Here is a 21,098-nt window from a genome sequence, read left to right as displayed (position 1 = left end):
TTTTGCGGGGAAATTCACTATCATTCCTCTTTTAAATGGAATTCCTGACGGTGTTAGCCCTCGGCGAAGTCGGATTATTCCTGGATTACTTTTTTGTGTGCTAACAGTGCGATAAATACTGGTAAACAGTTATTCAATATTAACAATACGGAGACAAAAAATGACTTGGGACTATAGAGGTCTGAGGTCTGAGAGCTACCCAATTTTTGTCAGCTGCTGGCTAAACCGGCTTACCCGCCCAAATCACGCGGCTGCGACGGCTCGCTTAATATAGGCGGCTGAAACGGGGTGCAAAATTCTGAAACGGGGTGCCCTGCGCTCGGTAATCGGTACATGGAACACTTCACCTTTTCACTGTCCTTTATAAGTTTTGTCTTCCCCATCGTTTATGGGATAAAAAAGCAGCATTTCGAAGATTTTCCGAGAATCATTTACCATATTTTCGCATGAAGTGTTGTAATGGGTTTGCCCATCTCTTTAGAAACGCGATGATGAAGCATTTTTTGTAAAGTCACGTGCTGAGCTTTTCTTTTATGTTGAAATTTTTTTTTAGAAAGTTGCCTTCTCAAGGCCTATTCAAAGGTTGTCACAGTTGAGCAAAGATCGTTATTCAGGGCTTTGTAAATAGTTTACTTTAGGAAGACAAATTGATTCCTGACACACGCATTACACGCATAATGAAACATTTTCAAAGGTTTGGTTCCCCAAGCACAGTCACAAAGCTATAGATCTCTGGATTGGTTCCATTACGTTAAGTGCGTGTTATGATTATATGACCGTGCTATAAGGTTCTGTAAAACTCACCAAATGTTTTTGAACTTTTGGGGCATTGAATGGGTTTTATTGGCATCATTGTCCCAAAACCCAGCATGAAGACCCCTTTTGTACATCAAATGTTAACCCCCGGATGCGCTTCCATCAAATTATCACCCCGAAAAAGGTCGAAGGAACACACGTTTCTGTTTAATTATCTTTTCTAATGTGCCCCTTGAGAAAGAAATATCGTTATGAGCAATAATGACATGCTTGAAAAACCCACTCGTGCTCATCCTTGTGAAAACAGAGATGTGATATCGTCAGTTTTCACTTTAGAACAAAAATCCACCACACTCAGAGGGGAACATAAACACGCAGCAATAATTCAGCAGGCGCAGCCACGCAGCAACTGCGCGTTTTTTGGGAGATCCACTTATATAAACAGGCTTTCCAGGCGCCACCAGATTTTAGCCTTGTCGCGCTTTCTTCCGGCACAATAAAGTTTAGATTGATGCAAGATGCAACTGCCACATTTAGTATCGTTAAACTTAAAGGGGCGCAATTATATACACTCTTTGTAGAGGTCAAATAAACAACAAATTAATTTTATTTGTAAGTAGAAATCTCGCGTGCTTCTGCCAATTCAATGGCATGTATCGACAAAACTAAAATGGCTTAAAAATTCTCCAATTTTCTCATGGTTTTAATTTTTTGAAATAAATTATTCAAAATGAATTAAACAGCTGAGCTTTCAAAATATATGTGTGGCAATGGTAAGAATTCGATCCCCGCTGAAATAAATTTGATTGTAAGCGAATTTGAGCTCAATGAAAATACAGCCAGTAAAAAAAGCTAAACCCGCGTGTTGAGGAGGCTCAGCTGATAAAGCTGGCGTTGTCTTTCTGCTCCGGCATGGCTTGATATTTTCCCATTTTCTTTTCACAGAATTAAAAATTTGAAAAAATCCTGCTTCTGAGTGTTTATGAGAGGCTGTCTTGGAAATTGAGGCATCGAAAATCATCTGCCCCGTTTTGGCATCACCTTTTAAAAGAAGTTCAGGAACTATTTTTATAGAGCAGAGATTAAGCGGTCACTATTTTTTTATTTGGGCTATAGCCATGACCACATGAAAGAGTTGATCGTTAAATATTATCTCATGCGGTTGAAAGAAAATTAAATCTGCGCAAGTTGTGCAAACGCCGACGCACCCTTAGCTTTTCTAATAGTCTTTGTCGGGAGTGGTGCAGAACAGAAGATTAAGCCTTTGCGAGAATGCTCACTCGGCTCGCATCATTTGCCGAGCCAAATAATAAAACTTTCAGTTTAATCAAGTGCGGATGCGCTGCTCTCCCCTCTCGCTGGAGAGCGTTCATTGATTTCCCCTGCCGCGAGGCGCCGACGCCACCGTCGCAGCTCGGCTGAGTGGCCGGTTGCTTCCTTCTTGGCCAGGCAGGCGCAAAGCGGCGACTCCGCATTTTCTCTCCGGCGGATGATAATGTAGTTTTCATTATTTAATAAAGCGAGGCGAAGCATTAATCACGCGCTGGCTGCGTGGCGCATGTGTTGGGATAAATTAACTGGTGTAAATTGAATGGGAGGGCAAGATAAATCATGGCGTTCATTACACCAGCTTAGCGAGCCAGCCTGCGCCTCTGCTCTGCACGCCACCTTCCATCCATCATAGGTCCCCGGGGGCTCGCCAACAAGGCCCCACTGCAGCCAGTAAGCGTACTCGTTTTTCCGCCGACCAGAGCTCTCTGTTTACGCTCTGGATATTTGCACAACTACGTGCTTTCCTGCCACAAAGGAATCAATCACTTCAGCTCTCTCTTCGTTAACAAACGGTGCGAAATAAATCAGAAACCAATTGTCCATTTTTTCGATTAAATATTGAAGGCATTTATCGAAAGTGGCTGAGCCATGATTTATCCTTCTGTACTTTTAAAGAGATGAGAGAGCTTAAAGCATCCAACGAAAAAGATTTTAAAGTTGGAAAATTCCTTAAGATTGAAAACGGAAAATTCTCGTTTATTTGCTGTACGCTCACGACGAGAAATTTCAAAATTGGGCAAGGAGAACAATAATCAATTGGACTGCATAGTTTTTAAATTTCTCGTCCTAACGAAAGCAAATGGGCCATTTCCGCATCTTGAGAGTTTCAAATATTTTTCATTCTTTGATCGACCAAGGCAAAATTCCACACTGACTCCCGTGTGAAAAAAATAGAATATTAACATCAATTCAACATGTTTAGATGAATTCGAGAAAATTATCCATTTGGAAGTTGGAAATTTTCCATTTATACTTTTAACCAAGTGAAATTAAAAAAAACTGCCTGGCGAACAATCATGGCGGGAATTTTTAAAGCTAGGCTTTGTGATTGGCCGAAATTGCAATACAAACCGGAGTTCCAATTGATTAAGTTATTGATTGATATTAAGAAACACAACATTTGACATCACATACAATGTATAAGAGATGCCAGATGACCAAAACGGTGGTTGGTTAAGGGCTGGGTAACTTGGCCACATGTTGGTTTTCCCACCTCACCAGCGGCTTTATTGACCAATTTACGGCATTTCAATGAAAGACCCTCCTGCGGGGAGGTGAAAAAAGCTGTCCACATTAGGACCAACTCACTCCAAAAGCTACGTGATCCATGTTATCCGCTGGAGGGTATATTTGTTATTGGGAACCCCCGTTGAGTTCAAGAAGTCCTTTGGGATGAACTGAGCAGAGAGGCTCCTAAAAAAAAATTGTCGTGAAACCATTAAAGAAGTGTGTTGCATATAGTCCTTTAGTCTGGGCACATTTCGGCTTTGTCCTCTCGGGAGAATTTCAACTCGTTGGTTGCTAATCTTGCCCTTTATTTCACTTATTTTCTCATTCTGACTAAATATTTTAAATTAAAATTACATAATATGAAAGATATAAACAAAGTAATTTGGCGTGCTTTCCCGCAGTCGGACAATTTGGCTTGCAACGAGGCTTAGTCCACTAGCCGATGAATATTTGATGCCGGCGCGTGTATAAACATGATAATATCTTTCATCTCCACTTATTACGCCATAACGCTTGGAGTGTGTGTTGCGGGGAGAACATATTGCCCGGCCGGTGCATCTCAATGGTGTGCGAATAAAGGGCTAAGAGAAGATAATTACTAGCCGGCGTGTGCACGGGCAGGGCAACAGCTGGAAATGAGCAGAGCAGCCTCCACACCTCATTAGCTGTGAAGGCCTTCTGCAGCCAAATTAAATTTCCCATATACACACACACACGCGCGAGGAGCTAGTGCGAGCATATTATGGCGGATAAGGAATCCTATGTTGCTTAATTAAGCCTGCTTGGGGAGGCCGACGACCGCAATATAATGGCATATCCTGGATCATGCTTTATGGGCTTTTATGCAAATAGGGGAATTTCAAAGTAAGTTAGAAATTACTTGTGGAGGGCAGAGGTATATTCTATAAATCTAAATATAAATAATTTAGATTTTGTTTTAAAGGTATAACTTCCATTTTGATTGAAGGTCACGCTTGAAAATTAATTCACGGAAGAAAAATTCCAAAAATTCCTAATTAGTAAAATGAAAACTATTTTAGGTCATACAGTATAAAATTACACAGAATCTGACATTGGATTTGCAGCAGGTATATTATTAACATTTATTAAATTTCCTATTACATGTCACATAGATAAATGTGCCCCTTTCGACACGCTCAAACAACAATAATATATCAAACAGTCGACCAAAATCGTGAAATATGTCTCTTTTAGCAAGGTGAATCGTACGGTGATTAATAGAATACAGTAGAAATTTTAAGGTGAAGATCGCTGTTGATTGCTAGACTATCAGGTGAAATTAAAATTTAATCTAGCGGTTCCTCTGGTTTCCTTGACTAATCAAGACAATTACCGACTAATAATTGAAGAATTGGCTTAATCAGCTAATACTATGTGAAAATCAATTCTGGGAGGTTCACAGTAGTGAAAATCAATGAGGAAAAATTAAATAACGTTTAATATTCGCAGATTAGCCAACCGGTGAAAATTAATTTTCCTCACCAGATTAAAGCAGTGCAGTTTTCTTAAATTCAATTTTTGTATTCTGTTTACAACAAACTTAAATAACTATGTATGTCTTTGTATAAAGGTAGCGCATAAAAATACGCGACGTGACTTATTGATGCCATAAAATAAATTACAATTTTTTTGGCAACAATGATCTTGTCCGAATTTCATCTGAATACCATTCGAAGGTAAAAACTATTTGTTAGAACATATTTTAAGTTTTACGAATTTTAAACTGTCTTTTTATCTAAAAATTACATTTTCAATGCGCGTATTCGTTGGAATAATCTACCGGCAGCTATGTATTTGTGTCAGACATGCGGAAGCAGGATTGAAACGCTGCACGATATGAAATGAGACTTACCTCACAATTTTTCAGCTGGCCATTAAATTGTAAATATTTTTAAACAAAGGTTTTATTATATATTTATCAGCTTTCTCTTGGCTTTGGATGTTGGCGGAGGTGTGAAAAAAGATTTGCACTGGGATCATTTTACCAATTCATGAAATGCAAGTGGTGTAAAAAAATAATACCAGCGGCAGCCGAAAACGGAAAAATAAAAACCAAGACAGCAAAAGAGGCGTGAAATAATAATTTTTTGCGCAACTTTTCCACCATAAATTAGAGAGTGGGCGGGTGGAAATGGCACAGCGGGTGCGAGCGAGTCGAGCGAGCGAGCGGCGGCGGCGTCGGAGAGCGAGAAGAGCAGTAGTTGATGTTGGTGAAATATTAATAGGGCAAATAAAGGAGTCCTTCTGCCGGTGCTATCAGCACGGCAGCCAGATTGGTGGGGAGATTGTTTTAACACACGCCGCGCACCTAGGGGTTGGAGCGAGCCATAAAGCCCGGCAATATGGCCGCCTCTATTCCCCGAAGATAAATTTGCGAGCGGGTGTGTATATTTTTCACTCGCACCGCTCTCGGCTCGAAGATTAAATTTGCCGAGGTTGGCGCTGGAATATTTTAAAGCAAGCAGCGCACTAAAGCGCCTCTGCGACTCATGATTCTCGCCATAAACCGAATCAGGCACTCTAATAACATTCAATTATTAAACAATAATCTGGCGCTGGTGCTGCCTCAGGGGAAAAGGCCTGCGAATTATTAACCTCTCTGATACTCTCTTATTCAGCACACTGGCAAGCTGCTCCACCCCAACCGACGCGAGGGCAGATTGCTTTCCCTCTGCCCCGTCTGCGCACCCCGCCCCGCTTTCAACCCACACCGCTCGCACGTTCGCTTACTCGTACTCGCGCCGGGATTTTAATTTACGGCACTCATAACCGGCCGACTGAGCAATCTTCTTTTATTGCCCCAGCACCGGCATAATTATTTTATCATTGCCTGATTTTTAATTAGCGAGCCGCGCGCTGTTCTCTCGCACTTGCCCACACGGCTCCTCGATTAAATCGCGCCAAATCGTGCTAATTGCACTTTTAATTCAGACCAAAATGGTTGCTGTGCAATTTTTTGCTCCCTTTCCCACCTTGCAACCATAAATAGTTTAATGTAAAAAGGGGTGACATTTTTTTATCGATAATTATAATTTGTTTCAAACTTTATTGATATTTATTGTTACCAGAAAATTAAGTCCACATTTATCAAGATTTTTAAACGAAAAGACAAAATCAGAATTGAACTACGAATAATTTTTCATTTTCACATTATTTGATGAGAGACGGGTTAAACTTAAAATTGGTACGAAAAAAAGGACACTCATTCCCTATTTTTTTGAAATTTTAGAAATAAAAAAATCACAAACATAACGCGAGCCAAAGTACCTCTTACGCTCAGTACGTCGACAAGCAGCAAATCAGCAGCGAGATCTATATACGGTTGGACGTGCAAATACGGACGCCGCGCACACGCTAAAAGACCGCACTATCGATAGTGCTCGGTTTTGCTTCCCGCAACCTGCATGGTGCACCGAGAGGGTCAAGAAGGTTGCCTGTCCCCCGTCAAGCCCAATCTTGACCTATACGAACCTCAAGCGTGGCACCCGACTATACGCTTAAAACCATGACTTAAAATCATAAATCCCAACATCCAAATGAAATATAGAGAAATATCTATAGAAACAGTTTGGTTTAGTTATATATATTCTGAGAATAATAGTTTCTGTGTTATTCTTCCTCAGCTGCATTTAAATTGAATCTGGAACGCTGAAAGGACGGGGAATGATGGCCAAGGTCAAGTTAATTCAATATGTAGTGTCGGACTTTTACCCCTAACATTCATGACACACTACAGGTAAAAATTTCCCATGCATCCAGGTTTAAGAACACCCACTTAGAAGCTGCGTAAACCATTGAGAAAGGCAATATATTTGCTCTATTGTATGTTTACTGTTCTGCATATATATAAAGGCGCACAGCTGGTGACATTCAGTTTAAAGCCAAAGGCCTCTACTTATTGTGAGCAAGATAGCATTAATATATTGTAATTTAAGTCTTTTGAGGGGAGGAGGGTGTTTGGCACAAAAGAAGCGTCTTGAGTAAATAGGTCAGTTCATTATTTTATTTTCCTTGAAATCAGACTTAAGAGACTCGTTCCGCCAGGGGGTCTCTCTATATTCATTAAAATGTTGCACCTTGCACCTCATAAGCGAAATCATCGTACTTTTTTAACCTAAAGGTCATACGCTTTCCACTATTTTACTATGCAAAATGCTCGGTCTGATGGGAAGAATCAATGTTAATACCTATGGGGCTGTGAAAAAGTAGGATGTTTTCAGAAAATAATATTATTCGTCTTTTATTAGACAGTTTTTATAACAAATTTAGTCACTTTTAGATGGGTTTATTTGGAAGATTCAAATGGTTTTAGGCAGTTATAAGTTTGGTTTAAATGGCTGATTAAATTTGCCATGATTCGTGCTCATTTGATGGTCGATGGTCCCACAATGATTTGAAGCTTAGAAATAAAAATAGAAATTTCACAGTCCTTTTTATCAATGCCCTATATTTTTTCGAGAAGTGTGAGTCCTCCATAAATTTATTGTTTCGTTATGCTAATAGTTAAATATCTTGCAGCATTTTCAAACTCATATACATATATAATACTGGCACTGCTGGGTGCACGTCGTGATAACCTCATTATAAAAACATATAAAAGTCAATGACTGAGTTAACCTTTGTTTAGTTGTTGCTCGTCCGTTGGGATAATCGTAAAGCCATTCGACAACATGAGGGTACTTCTTGCCTCAGCGCTGCTTGCTTTTGCGGCCAGCGCAGGTGAAATATTTAAGGAGTGCGGCTTTCGGAAAACTGATAACCTTTTTTCAGTGTTTGCACTTCCAGAGGTTTGTAACGAGCTATGCAGTTGCAAAACGGGACCAATTCACTGCGCTCGAGTCTTGTCACGGGTTGGAATCTTCCAGATGCAGTATCCAGGCTGTTTTAATACTTGCTTCAGCAACTGCTGCGAGGTGCAGAAAAATTCAAGTTCGATAGGTATATCGCGCCTATGCGGGTTTCCTCTTTTGCCGCTAAACACGCGCTTAAATCTTTTTCCAGGCTTCCTCAGTGAGATTAAGGAAGGCGCTTGCACAGATGACATTTTCGTTGAGGTAGCAACCGATTCAAATAATGGACCTGTTGGTCTAGTGGAACCTTGTCCTGGCTTGTACCTCGGTGCGATCCAGAAACAGAGGAGTGGAAATTGATGAGCAGTTGATTCGGAGTTGTAAAATTAAAACGTCAAAGCAATGGAATGATTTTTTGTTATTTAAATTTTTATTGTTTTCAAACGATTTAATAAAATTTATACTGATCAATATTGAACTTTAACCTTATTACGAATTTGATACCCTGGGCTGGAATGTGTATGGATGAAAATTGAAAATAGATTTATTTCTTCAAAAGCAATTAATTCAATATTGAGATTGGATGATCTTCGACGCATGAATTTCCATTTTTTTCCAAATGATCTCATAAGTTTGTCTTTGCGCGAAAAGTAGAAAAATAAGTGTTCAAACTAAAACTAAACTATATAAACCATATTATGAATCCAGCATTTTATAAATTATCACAGAGAATAGAATTTAAAGAAGTATGAATTTATTCAGAAAAAAATCGTGCCTCTTTGGAAAATAAATTGAAGGAAAAACCCGAAAAAACGTCGTCCCTCACAAATTTAATCAGGGTGGAAAAATGACTGAAAAACATTCTCAGCAGGACGACATAAACCTGTCTATCGAGTATTGTCTAGATGAAAAGATCGGGCGAATAGTTGAGGGCGCCTTTAAAATTATAAATTATAAAAATGCTACTGGGGAGATACTGGACATCTCTAAAAATACTGCTTCAATAATTTCAACATAAATTTTTGGTATTAACCTTTACTCCCGAATCAACATTCAATCATACACACATATATTCTCAAAATTTGATACGATTGCTTGGGAAATTGACAGGAAAAGTGGATTAGAAGAAGATGCTACTGAACCAGAGTAAATTTCAAATTTCCCTTTTATCCTGTTCTAATTTTGAGGGACATAATGATGTACCTATGATAATATGTAACGCCAATTTCGCGCCTCTTTTTAAAATCCCAGCTCTCCGGTTGGCTGTTTCCCGTTTATTTTGATACTGTTCTTACGACAACACGAACACAGGAAAGCAGCGATGGCAGCGTTTACACGCGAATTTGAAATTGAAAGCGAGAAAACAACGCTGAATTTCCACCAGAACGTCGATGGCGACGTCAGTTGCGTCGTGTGGGACGCAGCCCTTGTGCTGGCCGGCTTCCTAGACTGCGAAAACAAGAGGCGGAAAGGCTTTCTCAGCAGGAAGTCTGTAATTGAACTTGGCTCCGGGGTCGGATGTGTCGCTCTGGCCGCCGCAGCTCTTGGGTAATTTTTTGTTTTGCGGTACAAATTATTGCACAATCAGGCCGTGTACTGACTTGCATTATTATATTAATTTTCATCAACTGACATTAAACTTTTCAGTGATGAATAAAAAACACTGTTCAGAAAGGCTGTGTTTTTATTTGTGTTTCATTTTATTTATTTTGCTCAATTTAATAGTTTATGGACTCATTGCCCTTCATTAAAAATTATATTTTAAGCAAATTGGATGTTAATATGTAATGTTTTTAAACAATTAATTACAAATATAGTGTATCTCCACATCATTTTACGCAGTAATTTAAACATTCAGATATTTTTCAGTGCCAATGTAATAGCAACTGACCTGCCCAATGTTGTGCCTCTCATCGAAAGAAATATCGCAGCCAACAGCGATTCCATTCTCCAGTCGGGCGGTTCTTGCACAGCTCGGGTCTTGGACTGGTCTGAAAAGTCTTTTGACTTCATTCAGGCAGACTATATTCTGGTCGCTGATTGCGTTTATTACGAACAAGTAATTTTAACCTTGATGCTCAATGAAAATTTTCTAATCATTATTTTGTGTTATAACAGTCGGTGGAGCCTTTGGTCAGCGTTCTGCAAATGTTCAGTGATGACAAGACAATCATTTACCTTTCCCAAGAAGTACGAGACTATTCTTTGAAGCAGATCAAGTTTTGGGAGGACTTCCACAAGACGCTTCTCAAGTATTTTGAGGTGACAAAAATTGAGAAGGAGCGGCAACATCAATATTTTTATTCTGATGATATTTTGCTGCTTGAGCTTAAATTGAAAGAAAAGAGGAGCAACTCGTGAAATGTCTATCATTATTTGTGATCTCACATTGTCCATGTAATTAATATTAAGAGAATAAAATATCTTTATCAGCTCTAAATGGAATATTTAACTGTTTTGTGAAATTACAAACTCATTATGACCAAATCTTTAACTTTAACTAACTTAATTTATTTTAAAAACTATAAATAATTTTAATTTAACTTTAAAGAGGTGGATTAGAAAAAGCTTTCATTTGGGTTTTCTGAGTCCGTGCACGCTAATATTTTTGTATTCCATTTCAATTCCACGTATGTATTAAAACGATAAAAATAAAAACAAATTATTGAAGTCAAATTCTTTGGCAACATTGTTCATTTGATAACATTCAGCGACATTGAATGGAAATATTTGTGTTTGCCAATGAGTGACACTATTTCCCACTACAGAACAAACAACAAAGTATGAGCTGACAATGAGATTGATTTGATTTTATGATTGATAAGCACTGGATGGTAAGTAGGTGGCGCGTCAGCAAGGTCACGGAGAATTCAAACGAGCCAATGGGAGAGGTGCTCGACATTTGAGAGGCGAAATTCGAAACGAGTGCGAGCAGCTGTTATTCTGCGAGAAAGGACGAAGAATCTTCAACATCAGCCGTCGTCGTCGGCCAATTCGGCTGGCTTTGTGCTGCGGTTGCAGCCTCAATTCTCGATTTGCGTAGAAAACATCGAGGGGCCGGCCCTGCTGTTTGCGTGCGTGTTATGTGAGCTGGGCAAAAAGGTGAAACAACAGTGCGTAGGTTTGTTATGATTCTCATTACGCATCGTCTACAGGCTGCAGTCGCTCCCCTTTTTGACTATTCAAGCAAAACGCAGCAGTAACTTTACCGAAAAGGAAACTAGCAATTAATAAGTCGGCAATATGGGCATCATCATATCGAGATTCAGGGTACGTTTCTTTCTGTTTTTACTGATGGAAAGTCATGGTCTTACGTTTTTATGCTGTGTTTGCAGAAAAATATAACATCCAAAGAGAGACTGCAGTTAATTTCAAAGGTACGTGTCGTGTCAGATATGAACAGTGTACATAAAATATTATTCATCTATTATTTCCCTGATTCTCCTCAGGACATATCAAAGATCGAATCTTTTAAGCTGCACACTCAACAAAAACAAAGAGCAGTCGTGGGACGTGTCATTTTGTTCTCGGTACTACTCATCATCTTGGCAGCCTCTGCTCTCTACTTCTGGGCTATGCCAGATCGAACAATTGAAAAAATCCTCTACCTAGCACCCTTTCTACTCTCTCCATTTTTGTAATGGTCCACTTGGGGAAAAATACAGCAAGTAATGTTGACGTTTTATTTCAGGATCGTCTTTTTGAAAAGAATAATAAATTGGTACTACGCCAGGCAAATCAACCATAATGAAATTAAACTGATGAGACTGAAGGACGAAAAGAAGAAATTGCTCGAACAGGTGATGGACACGGAGACCTACAAAAACGCCAAAGAGATCCTAGAGCAGTTTGCTCCGGAACAATTGCGCAAAGAAAATGTAACAGCGTCATATCACAGTGAAAATGTAGATTATTTACTCAAGATAATCCACAGCTACAACAGCAGCAGCAGCAGCAGCAGAGTGTTGCTCCTAAAATGACGCCCCAAACTCAAGCTTTAGCCAGAACCAGCGCAAACACACTTCAAAGTGCACAATTGCTGAATCAAGAACTGCGGAGGAGAACGATGACTCCATTGCCGCCTCAGATTGCCGGTCAGCCTCTTGCCCAACCTCAACCCCAGCAAATGCCATTTCCTGCGCTACCACAAAGTAATCTAATTTGGTGCCCTGAATGAAATATATTTTAATGACCTTTCTTTTCAGGACCTCAGATGGCAAGGCCCATTCTGCCCAGAGAAAGAGGTGTGATGGACAAAATTGTCGAATTCATTGTTGGCGATGGTCCAGGAAACCGATTCGCTCTCATCTGCAGGCAGTGCGCATCTCACAACGGAATGGCTTTACAAGAAGAATTCGAGTATTTAGGTGCGATTTTATCTCTTTGCTAAGGTGAAGCTAAAATTCCAATTTAACTCAAAAGGGTATTGTGAAGGGTAATGATGGAATAATGATTAGACCAGCACACACAATTTTGAGGTTTTATTTTTGCTTAAATTAGCTGGAATTTTGTTTATAGACAATGTTAAATTATGATACAAAACGATTGGTGGTTAAATTTTTATATTCCAATCAGAAATTATAAATCCCCACAAGCGTTAGTTTCAAGCTTTGTAAGTTTTCAATAAATAAATTGTAGAGCAAAAAACTTAAAAGATTCTGAAAGCTGATAAAATTTACTATTTTTCTTTTGGGCCAAAAATTTCTTGCATAAATTTTATTTAGAAAAAAAACATATTATTGAACATGTAAAAATGAAGTAGTAAATAATTTACAATTTTTGTTTCCAATTTTCTCATCAATGACATCAATAATTGAGCTACAGGATGTGGTAGTCAGCTCTGAAATTTTTATAATATAATTTAAAACCGTCAATTAGTCACTGGCCAATTTTTGAGCAAGAGTAAAAAAATTAAGGAATTTTCCAGAGAGTCAAAAATTGCCTATAAATTAATTCGTCTTTTCAAGTAGAATCTTTCTCTTGAAACTAGTAAAACTAGTTAGGAAGTGATTTCCTTTATGTATTACTATCATTTATTTTCTTGTGTTGCTTATAGTGATTAAATTATTATTTCAGCCTTCCGCTGTTGTTACTGCTTTTGTTGGAACCCAGCACGAAAACAGCGCCCGCCAGCGCCTTTGCTTTGTCTGCCCTCTGCTCCAAGCGAGTTAGAAGGAGAATCAAGCCCATCGAGCGATTCTGAGCAAGAGGAAGGGCCCACTGACAAGCCAGACGAGGAAGGGACTCGTGAGGAAGTTGAGGAACAAGCCCTGAATGGTGAGAAGTCTAACATTAATTACCAGGAAGTATAAAGTAGTGTGGATTACAGAGGATGAACAAGTGGAACAAAGCAAAGAGGAAGCCATTGAACAAAGCGAGCCGGTGTTGAACAAAGTTGAGAGCAGTGAAGTGCAAGAATCGGAGGCGATTGTTGAGAAAGAAGCTGACGAAGCAGCATGAGATTGGAAGTCATTGAAAGGATTGAAGATGAGTACCTGCCACGTATGACCAATTTGATATTCAGCTCCAACTTACAATCAGTTTGAGCTGTGACGAAGGAAACGCCGCCAATCTCTGATTATTTAGGATTGTTCTCATCGACAAAAAAATCTCTGGTGTCAGGTTGAGAGGAATTTTTGCTTGGATTGTCCAATTTTTGCTTAGCGAGTGTGCATGAAAACTGTTAGTGTATCTGTAAATAATTACGTTCCTCTCACATCAATGCACTAAGTCACGTAGATATGATCAAAATGTTATTGTTTCTATATTTGTAATTCATTAATCAACTTCTTGTTTTTGCCAAACTTCTTCCCTTTTTAGACGTGTAAGAGTGTCTGTCAAGTACTTAAATAGCTTTTGAAGATATCCGCATGAAGATGCTTGCCAAATCAATTGAAGTGCCTTAAAATTTTGAATCAATCAACTGTCTAAACTGTGTTGGTGGCAAGCAGTTGTATTTTGCAATGAAGTCACACAAAGTGTCAATAATCCCACTGGCAACATGCTGTTGGTTATGGAGTTTTAATTTTAGTCATTGATATATATTTGTAGATATTGTTAACGGTTTATCCAACTTTTATTTATATTCTAAAAATAATTAAATCTAAAATCGCATTGTTTCCTTTTCAAGAACCCATCTCTTTTCTGAGCTACACCTAAGAAATTATACAATATAATTTATATCAGGAAATACAAAATAAGCAATAATGAAACTATATCTATTTAAGTTAAGCGATCTTTTGTTTTATTCAGAAAAATATCACGCTCAAGAGTGTTTAAACTATGGACAGAAAATTTATCAAAAAAATTAAATGGCACTGGGTAACAAAAATAACGTGGCATTATTTAAAAGCAGGCAAGGCACTATTTGAGCTGCTTGGAAGACAATATTTAAGGCTTTTTGATTTAAATTCTCATCCCTTCCCGGCTGATGACAGATCTAATCCTTTCACCGAAAATACAATTTGGGACCTTGTGATCTAGATTTTTTGACCATCCTGGATGAACTTGTAAACGCTGGAGAAGTCACGCACCTCCAGACCAGCTTTGCACATGAGGCGGTAGATTTGAGAGGCAAGAGCGCCCATCGGAATCGGTGAGCCTGTGCGAGTCGCCAAGCCCTGAGCCAAACCAAGATCCTTGGCAATGAGGCCGCTGTAGAATCCACCCTGCGAAAGAAAATTTTTATAATTAATATTATTCTGTTCCAATTGGGATATTTAAAAAAAAATACCGCAAGTGCGGTACATCAACCAGAATATTGTTGGTGACGTTTTTAATTTGAAGCCAAAAGCTCGAGTGCATTTTTGGAAATTTAATAATTTTAATTTCTCAATTTTTTTATCACTCAGAAGCTAGTTAACAAAAATATTTTTGATACAGGTTATGATATTAAACGTATCTACACTGGGAAAGTAAAAGGTTTGATTGGAATTGTGTGCCCCCAGTTTCTTGTTACAACACAGAGAGATAAATTATGTAGCCTCATGCGGTCGCGGCCCCTCTCTTGCGACAACCACCAATATGATGGAGGGACACAACTTGTTATCTGCTGAAATAGCTAGATAGGATTATTATACAGCTGCACATAATACTGTCTGTCATAAGTTGTTAGCAATTATACTGCGAGCTTTAAAATTTAATTCAAACTTCCATTACCTCCTTGATTAGGCAGTCATTTTTTATAAATTTTGAAGAATTTAATCGAGGAATGAAAAAATCGACCCTTGTGAAAGCATAATGAGCGCGGGTATTTAAATTTTAAGTTTTTTTTTAAATATGATGTGGAAAAAATTATACAATCGCACAAATGGGATATTTTTCCCTCTAAGTCAACAACTTTTTCTTTGACCTTCTTCATCTCTGAAAGATTTTGAAGGTGAATGGTCCAGGTACCAATACGAAATATTTATATTCATTTTTAGGAACGTAAGATAAGATTAGCTCCAAGTGATACCTCCTATTTCAAGTTCAATTTCCCAGAAAAGGTTCTAAATTTTTCTACTATTACAGCCCAGTATCAGGGGGTTACTTGTCTAAGAAGAAATAAACCGAAAAAATTAAAGGTAAAATTCCAAATGATGGTTAACAGTTGTTTCAGCAATGTTCCTTTAAAGGCTCATGTAAGATTAAGGTTCAACACAGCCGCAGTCTCATCATCAAACTGTTATGAACTTACGTGCCTCAGTTAACCAACAATTCCTAATTGGCAGTTACTCCAGAGGGAAAATAAAAATTTCAAGAACCCAAAATGCAACCTGAACGTAAAATCACGGGATCTTATAAATTGGATTTATGTCGGCATGTGAATTTTAAGATGTAATTTTTGGTCTCACAATTTTCATCATTCTAAACCAAAAAATCTTACTTCATAGTCCCGAGCAGAGGGAACATTTGGCATCAATCCAGGAACAGGATTGTAGATTTCAGACGACCAGCAGCGTCCAGTGCTGTTGTTGATGATGTCCATGAGCTGCTTTCCGTCAAGGCCGAGACGGATGCCAAGGTTCATCGCCTCAGCCACGCCGGCCATGCTGATGCCCAGCAGCATGTTGTTGCAGATCTTGGCGGCCTGACCCATGCCGATGCCTCCGCAGTGGACCAGCTTCTTGCCCATGCCGCTCAGCACGTCCTGCGCCTTTTCGAATATCTGCTTGTCGCCTCCGACCATGAAGGTCAGCTCGCCGGACTGGGCAGCGATCACACCTAATTTGAATGAGAGTGGTAGTAGGTCGTTTACAGATTGCCAGTATCTGCAGGGTTTTACCTCCAGAGACAGGTGTGTCGAGGAAGAAGGAGCCCTTGGAGTTGGCAATCTTTTCAAGAGCGGTGGGGACAGAGGGATCGACAGTGCTAGAATCCAGAAGAATCGAGCCACTTTGGAGACCCCTGAAGGAAATTCAGGTTGATTGACCGCACAACCATTTTGATTCAATGATTCGTACTCAAAGACTCCGTCTTTTCCGGTGTACACATTGGTAACGATGTCGTTGTTCGGCAGCATGGTGACAACGGTGCCAGACTGGGCAGCAACATCAGCCGGATTTTTGGCAACGGTAGCTCCGGCCTTGGCCAACGCTTCGGTGGCCGCTTTTGACACATCATAAACTACGAGTTTGTGGCCCTAAATTGATAAGGCACAGTTAAATTTCCATATCTTTGAGCATGTGTCATAGCAATTTTTGTGAAATGTAACCTTGTTCATCAGGTTTTTCGCCATGAAGCCGCCCATGTTTCCAAGACCAATGAAGCCAACATTTGTGGAGGCCTTTCGGCTGGCACCTTAAAAGAAAATATTCAAATGGCAGATCAAATTAAATTGAAATAATTCTTTAAAAATAAATTTTAATACATAGATACTCTCTTAAAAAAGCGATGCAAAAATTATTGCAGTGATAACAAAAGTTTTTATATAGCTCCGAAGGTCATCACCCGTGGGCTAAACTGCCAATCGCATCACACCACTAAATAATCGTTCCAATTAAGCCGGCCAGTTAAAGAATTAGACCAATTATGACAATCATGCAAATCCCAACAGGTTGGATGAAATACTTACGTGTGAAAATAATGGCATGGCTACGAGAGCACACCTGGAAGCTTTTTGCCAGTGTAGAAAAGGCCATTTTCGAGAGATGAAAGTGAAATGGCAAGAGGTAATTTTATTTTCGTCCGTATGTGTGCGCCGTCCAAAAGCAAAAGGGGCTCGCTTGAGCCTCTTGACCTTGAAATCACAGATGATGTTGCGGCCGCCCTTCCCATCCCGCCTGCCAATTGGCCAATGAGGATGCCGTTCGTCGCCGAACTCTAATTAGATGGTGGGGACTAGTGGGTGTAAGACTTCTCCTACCGGCTGGCTCATTCAAATATCAAAAAATGTAAACAAATGAGCAATGAGCTTCAGTTTCACAACGCTTTACAACAAGGAAACGAGCATCACGTTCGTTCTACAGGTGCAAACAGTACAGAAGCGTGTAATTCGAAATTCAACTGTTAGCTTTTCCGGAAAGGTAAGGTTAAAAACGTCTGACGAAAGTTTTGAACGATTAACAGCCTTATTAGAACCAGATTATTAGGACTTGCCTCTGCTTATCTTAAACATTTTATGGATTTATGGGGTTTATGTATGTATGTATATAGTTTGTTTTCATTGATATCAGGTTGACTTTTTGTTTTTTGTGCCTACATTTACACATATGTAAATACATGTTTACAATAGTGGCGGACATGCTCCCCTAAATACATACATTAGACAAAAAACCAGAAACCAAAAAACTACATTATACATCAAATACATAATATCGAATCTCTTTTAGAGGACGTGCTGCATTACATTCGACAGGTATGGAAGACTCACGCTTTCCGATCACTCACACTTCTCGCTCTGATGGGAAGAATCAATATTAATGTCCTATCCTAGCGAGAATTGTGAGTTGGTGTGCGTCTTCCATCTTCCATATCTATGTAAATCCCCCAAGTATGTATGTAATAACCGCAGAAATTTTCACTCCGCGCATCGCATTTTTTCTCATCGATAGTTTGGTGATTCCCCACTCAAGTGACACTATGTATATGTATTACTGAAATAATCATAACTGGGAAACAAGAAAAAAATCATCTGTTCAGTTGATTATTGCATCCAATTTTTAAACAATAATTAATTACATTTCATATTTTTTGAGGAATTAATTTTTTATTTTCGAACTCCTGGTTCAAAGAAAAACCTTATCAGTAGAACCTGACACATTACAAGTTCTTTTTTTTCACTTACAACCAAACAGTTTGCTATAGGTGTTTATGCACCTAATTAAATTTGAAACGTTTTACAGCTCACTAGCTCAGCCAATATCCAAGTGCAAATTAGAATAATTGTCAAAAACGGCGTTGCTATGCACTTTTAATTCTAGATTTGTTTAGTGTTTGAAAATGCGCTCATGTAAATGAGAGAAAGAAAGGCAATGAGGGAACTAAATAATAAAACATACAAATTTGAGATAGATACATAAATAAGATTTTTAATAAAATTGCAATTATTTCCAGATAAACATCCAGTTATTCTAAATATGGCTGCCAAGACACCAGTGTCTCGTCTGCAGGAAATTTCCACCAAATTGAGAATTTCTCCTCCTGAATATGAGCTCATCTACAGCAAACTTGAGGGCTTGAGTTCTTATTTCACATTCAATTGCAAGTTCCATGGCAGATCAGGTGCGTTGAATATTTCACTAGAGAGAATTCGCTTGCATTGAATTCTTGGAATTATGTTCAACAATAGGAAATAAAATATTATGCTGATTGTGAGCCTCCTCGATATTTTGTGTAGTGATCAGCAGACTCAGCTCAGCAGAGTCGTTGTTGCTATGATTATCAGATAACATAAAAGCACGAAAAGCACGAAAATTTCACGTTATCTCTAGGACAAATTTTTTCATTTTTTGTTTTCAAAAGGTGATAGCGATTTTGCACCTAAATCATTTTTTAAACACAATGCACGTTTTAATTAGTTTATGTGTATTAGACTGCCTCTGCACAATTTAAAATAAATTTCGCACAATTTTTCAAAAATTGTTAATGAAATTTATCACAATGACATTATTTTTTACTGCTTTAGCTGAAGGATCTGGGAGAAATAAGCGAGACGCAAAACACGAAGCCGCGGATGCTCTTCTGCGCTTGCTGGAGACCGATGAAAATACTAGACAAAACCTATTGTAAGAAAATTTAACTCAAAAAGCCATTATTTCATATGCTTTTTTTTGCAGGGACATTGTTCCATGTCCTGTTGTCCTACCACATGGCAACAAGGTTCAAAGAAACTTTGTAGGTGACCTGAAAGAATACTGCTTAGAAATATTACGTTCCTCAGAGAAGCCCGAATTTGAGGAGCGCGGTGCTTTTGGCCCATCTCACGACCCTACCTTCACAGTCAGGTGCACCATCAGCAATTTCAGTGCTGAAGGTAAAGCTTTTTTATTTATAAAACGCCCTAAGTATGTTTTTATTAGGTATGGGACCTACTAAAAAGCAAGCCAAGCAGCTTGCAGCCAAGCAAGTCCTCGAGAGGCTTCTTTCCTTGAGAGACCATGAGAGAGTGAGTTAATCTTTTGGCAAGAATGTCTTCGTCGCAAAATTTTGAAGTGATGGCTGGCTAATTTTTAATTAATATTTTAGTTGTTTTTTAGAGCTGGGCTCTTTTTATTTTATTTAATTGGTGCCACTGGCTGGGACCTCTTTTTGGGTTCATTATTAGATTATTTGTATGTTGCAGGAATTTGTGGAACCTGAAGAGCAAGCTGTGCAATATGATGAGTCTGACATGAGTGAAGAAGAGAAACTAACAGTTCAAAAATACTATTCAGCTTACAAAGTATCCCTGCCCAAGCTAGAGAATATCAACAAAAGCAATGAAATTTTCAAGAAATTCCATTACAGGGATAAGCCTGCCCTCAGGAACTACCATGTGAGTTTCTTATTGATATCGTACTATTAATTTTATTTGTTTATTATGATCAGGTTGATAAGCATTCCAAGGAAGGCTGGGATGCGTACTCAACCCTCCAGGAAGTTTGCAAAGGGCTTGGAGAGGATGATGAAGATGTGAAAACCTATTTTTGTAAATTCAAGCCCAAGGTCTCGCCCAGTGATATATCCAGCAGCAGCCTTGACGACTCAAGCTCCTCTGAGCCGTCTGTCAGTGGTGAAAAGCAAAAATGTAGACTAAGAGCACAAAAGAGGAGACAAGTAATATAAGTTGTTGTTCTGTTACAGCTCTCTTCTCTTGTATGTTGGTTGCTCATGTGAGACCTATTGACCTGATTTGCACTGGCTCCGGTGAAACCGTGGAAGCGTGCGTACAAAATGCATCAGAAGAAATGCTGTATTTGCTTTACTGCTTCATGTATGATCACTCACCGTTTGAGGTGGAAGAATAATTACAATTAATTGATGCATTTATTTTTCTTTTGGAATTGCAAATAAATTCTAATGTTTTATGGTAGAATCTTGTTAGCTTATTTGGAGAGTGGAAACAACTCCAAAATTTGCCAATTGGCAGCATTTAACTGAGTGCAGATTAATTTTGAACTCAAAACCACACTAAACAAGATGTTTTAACTTTTTGGTAAAATGTAAAGCTTCCCTTTTCAAAAGCAAAATATAATTCACAAAACAAAATGAACAAAGATTTAATTTAAAAAAAAAAAAAACGAAGAATAAGGGTCAACTTCCAAATAATTAACCAAAAGAGCATCTAATGGCTCCAATGAGTAACAGACCAAATGCTACCAAGTTGAAGCATAACGATTCCGAATTTTCGCTTATTCAACAATTAAATCAAATCATATTCCAGAGGAGAAGCGCTTGGATACACAAGTGGAAGCAAAAAGCAAAACCTTTCTCTATTTCGCTTGCTAATAAAATTGCAGACGAAATTTCTGCCAATATTACTGGAAGCGATTTTTTTATTGGAAAGTT

The 21,098-nt window shown here is 38.7% G+C and overlaps 4 protein-coding genes across 5 annotated transcripts; 3 read left to right on the top strand and 1 right to left on the bottom strand.

Annotated features, from left to right (window-relative positions):
* Nucleotides 1-9,412: 9,412 nt before the first annotated feature.
* Nucleotides 9,413-10,574, top strand: LOC135940530 (protein N-lysine methyltransferase METTL21D-like). The gene is made up of 3 exons (XM_065485451.1): nucleotides 9,413-9,677; nucleotides 9,999-10,188; nucleotides 10,248-10,574. The coding sequence occupies exons 1-3, from the start codon at nucleotides 9,451-9,453 to the stop codon at nucleotides 10,488-10,490; spliced, it is 660 nt and encodes a 219-aa protein (XP_065341523.1). The 5' UTR covers nucleotides 9,413-9,450; the 3' UTR covers nucleotides 10,491-10,574.
* A 357-nt stretch (nucleotides 10,575-10,931) lies between these two features.
* Nucleotides 10,932-14,238, top strand: Lnpk (zinc-ribbon metal-binding protein lunapark). Its single transcript, XM_065482356.1, has 9 exons — nucleotides 10,932-11,231; nucleotides 11,285-11,399; nucleotides 11,465-11,506; nucleotides 11,579-11,766; nucleotides 11,821-12,007; nucleotides 12,064-12,280; nucleotides 12,335-12,496; nucleotides 13,206-13,406; nucleotides 13,459-14,238. The coding sequence occupies exons 2-9, from the start codon at nucleotides 11,373-11,375 to the stop codon at nucleotides 13,587-13,589; spliced, it is 1,155 nt and encodes a 384-aa protein (XP_065338428.1). The 5' UTR covers nucleotides 10,932-11,231; nucleotides 11,285-11,372; the 3' UTR covers nucleotides 13,590-14,238.
* Nucleotides 14,239-14,350: 112 nt separating this feature from the next.
* Nucleotides 14,351-17,344, bottom strand: LOC135938608 (3-hydroxyisobutyrate dehydrogenase, mitochondrial). Its single transcript, XM_065482361.1, has 6 exons — nucleotides 17,185-17,344; nucleotides 16,825-16,910; nucleotides 16,574-16,752; nucleotides 16,396-16,517; nucleotides 15,997-16,334; nucleotides 14,351-14,797 (listed from the first exon to the last, which is right to left on the bottom strand). The coding sequence occupies exons 1-6, from the start codon at nucleotides 17,249-17,251 to the stop codon at nucleotides 14,609-14,611; spliced, it is 981 nt and encodes a 326-aa protein (XP_065338433.1). The 5' UTR covers nucleotides 17,252-17,344; the 3' UTR covers nucleotides 14,351-14,608.
* A 138-nt stretch (nucleotides 17,345-17,482) lies between these two features.
* On the top strand, nucleotides 17,483-20,625 carry LOC135938605 (interferon-inducible double-stranded RNA-dependent protein kinase activator A homolog). 2 transcript variants are annotated; one of them, XM_065482358.1, is made up of 8 exons: nucleotides 17,483-17,635; nucleotides 18,666-18,833; nucleotides 19,237-19,336; nucleotides 19,388-19,584; nucleotides 19,631-19,716; nucleotides 19,894-20,085; nucleotides 20,139-20,322; nucleotides 20,377-20,625. In XM_065482358.1, exons 2-8 carry the CDS (start codon nucleotides 18,689-18,691, stop codon nucleotides 20,424-20,426), a joined length of 954 nt encoding a protein of 317 aa, XP_065338430.1. In that variant the 5' UTR covers nucleotides 17,483-17,635; nucleotides 18,666-18,688; the 3' UTR covers nucleotides 20,427-20,625. The 2 variants fall into 2 exon arrangements, with proteins under 2 accessions (XP_065338430.1, XP_065338429.1); XM_065482357.1 differs by having other exon boundaries at nucleotides 20,139-20,337; nucleotides 20,394-20,625.
* The last annotated feature ends 473 nt before the right edge of the window (nucleotides 20,626-21,098 follow it).

Source organism: Cloeon dipterum, chromosome 3, assembly GCF_949628265.1.
Source record: "Cloeon dipterum chromosome 3, ieCloDipt1.1, whole genome shotgun sequence".
Taxonomy (NCBI): Eukaryota; Metazoa; Arthropoda; class Insecta; order Ephemeroptera; family Baetidae; genus Cloeon; species Cloeon dipterum.
Note: the sequence above shows the minus strand (reverse complement) of the source record. Positions and strands in the feature narration are given on the sequence as shown.

Coding starts and splice junctions, on each gene's coding strand:
- Lnpk (XM_065482356.1), top strand. CDS start 11,373: ATGGGCATCATCATATCGAGATTCAGG. Junction 11,400..11,464: donor TCATCATATCGAGATTCAGG/GTACGTTTCTTT, acceptor CTGTGTTTGCAG/AAAAATATAACATCCAAAGA. Junction 11,507..11,578: donor GACTGCAGTTAATTTCAAAG/GTACGTGTCGTG, acceptor GATTCTCCTCAG/GACATATCAAAGATCGAATC.
- LOC135938608 (XM_065482361.1), bottom strand. CDS start 17,251: ATGGCCTTTTCTACACTGGCAAAAAGCTTCCAGGTGTGCTCTCGTAGC. Junction 16,518..16,573: donor GGAAAAGACGGAGTCTTTGA/GTACGAATCATT, acceptor AATTTCCTTCAG/GGGTCTCCAAAGTGGCTCGA. Junction 14,798..15,996: donor CCTCTGCTCGGGACTATGAA/GTAAGATTTTTT, acceptor TTTCTTTCGCAG/GGTGGATTCTACAGCGGCCT.
- LOC135940530 (XM_065485451.1), top strand. CDS start 9,451: ATGGCAGCGTTTACACGCGAATTTGAAATTGAAAGCGAGAAAACAACG. Junction 9,678..9,998: donor CTGGCCGCCGCAGCTCTTGG/GTAATTTTTTGT, acceptor GATATTTTTCAG/TGCCAATGTAATAGCAACTG. Junction 10,189..10,247: donor ATTGCGTTTATTACGAACAA/GTAATTTTAACC, acceptor GTGTTATAACAG/TCGGTGGAGCCTTTGGTCAG.
- LOC135938605 (XM_065482357.1), top strand. CDS start 18,689: ATGGCTGCCAAGACACCAGTGTCTCGTCTGCAGGAAATTTCCACCAAA. Junction 19,337..19,387: donor AATACTAGACAAAACCTATT/GTAAGAAAATTT, acceptor TTTTTTTTGCAG/GGACATTGTTCCATGTCCTG. Junction 19,585..19,630: donor CAGCAATTTCAGTGCTGAAG/GTAAAGCTTTTT, acceptor TGTTTTTATTAG/GTATGGGACCTACTAAAAAG.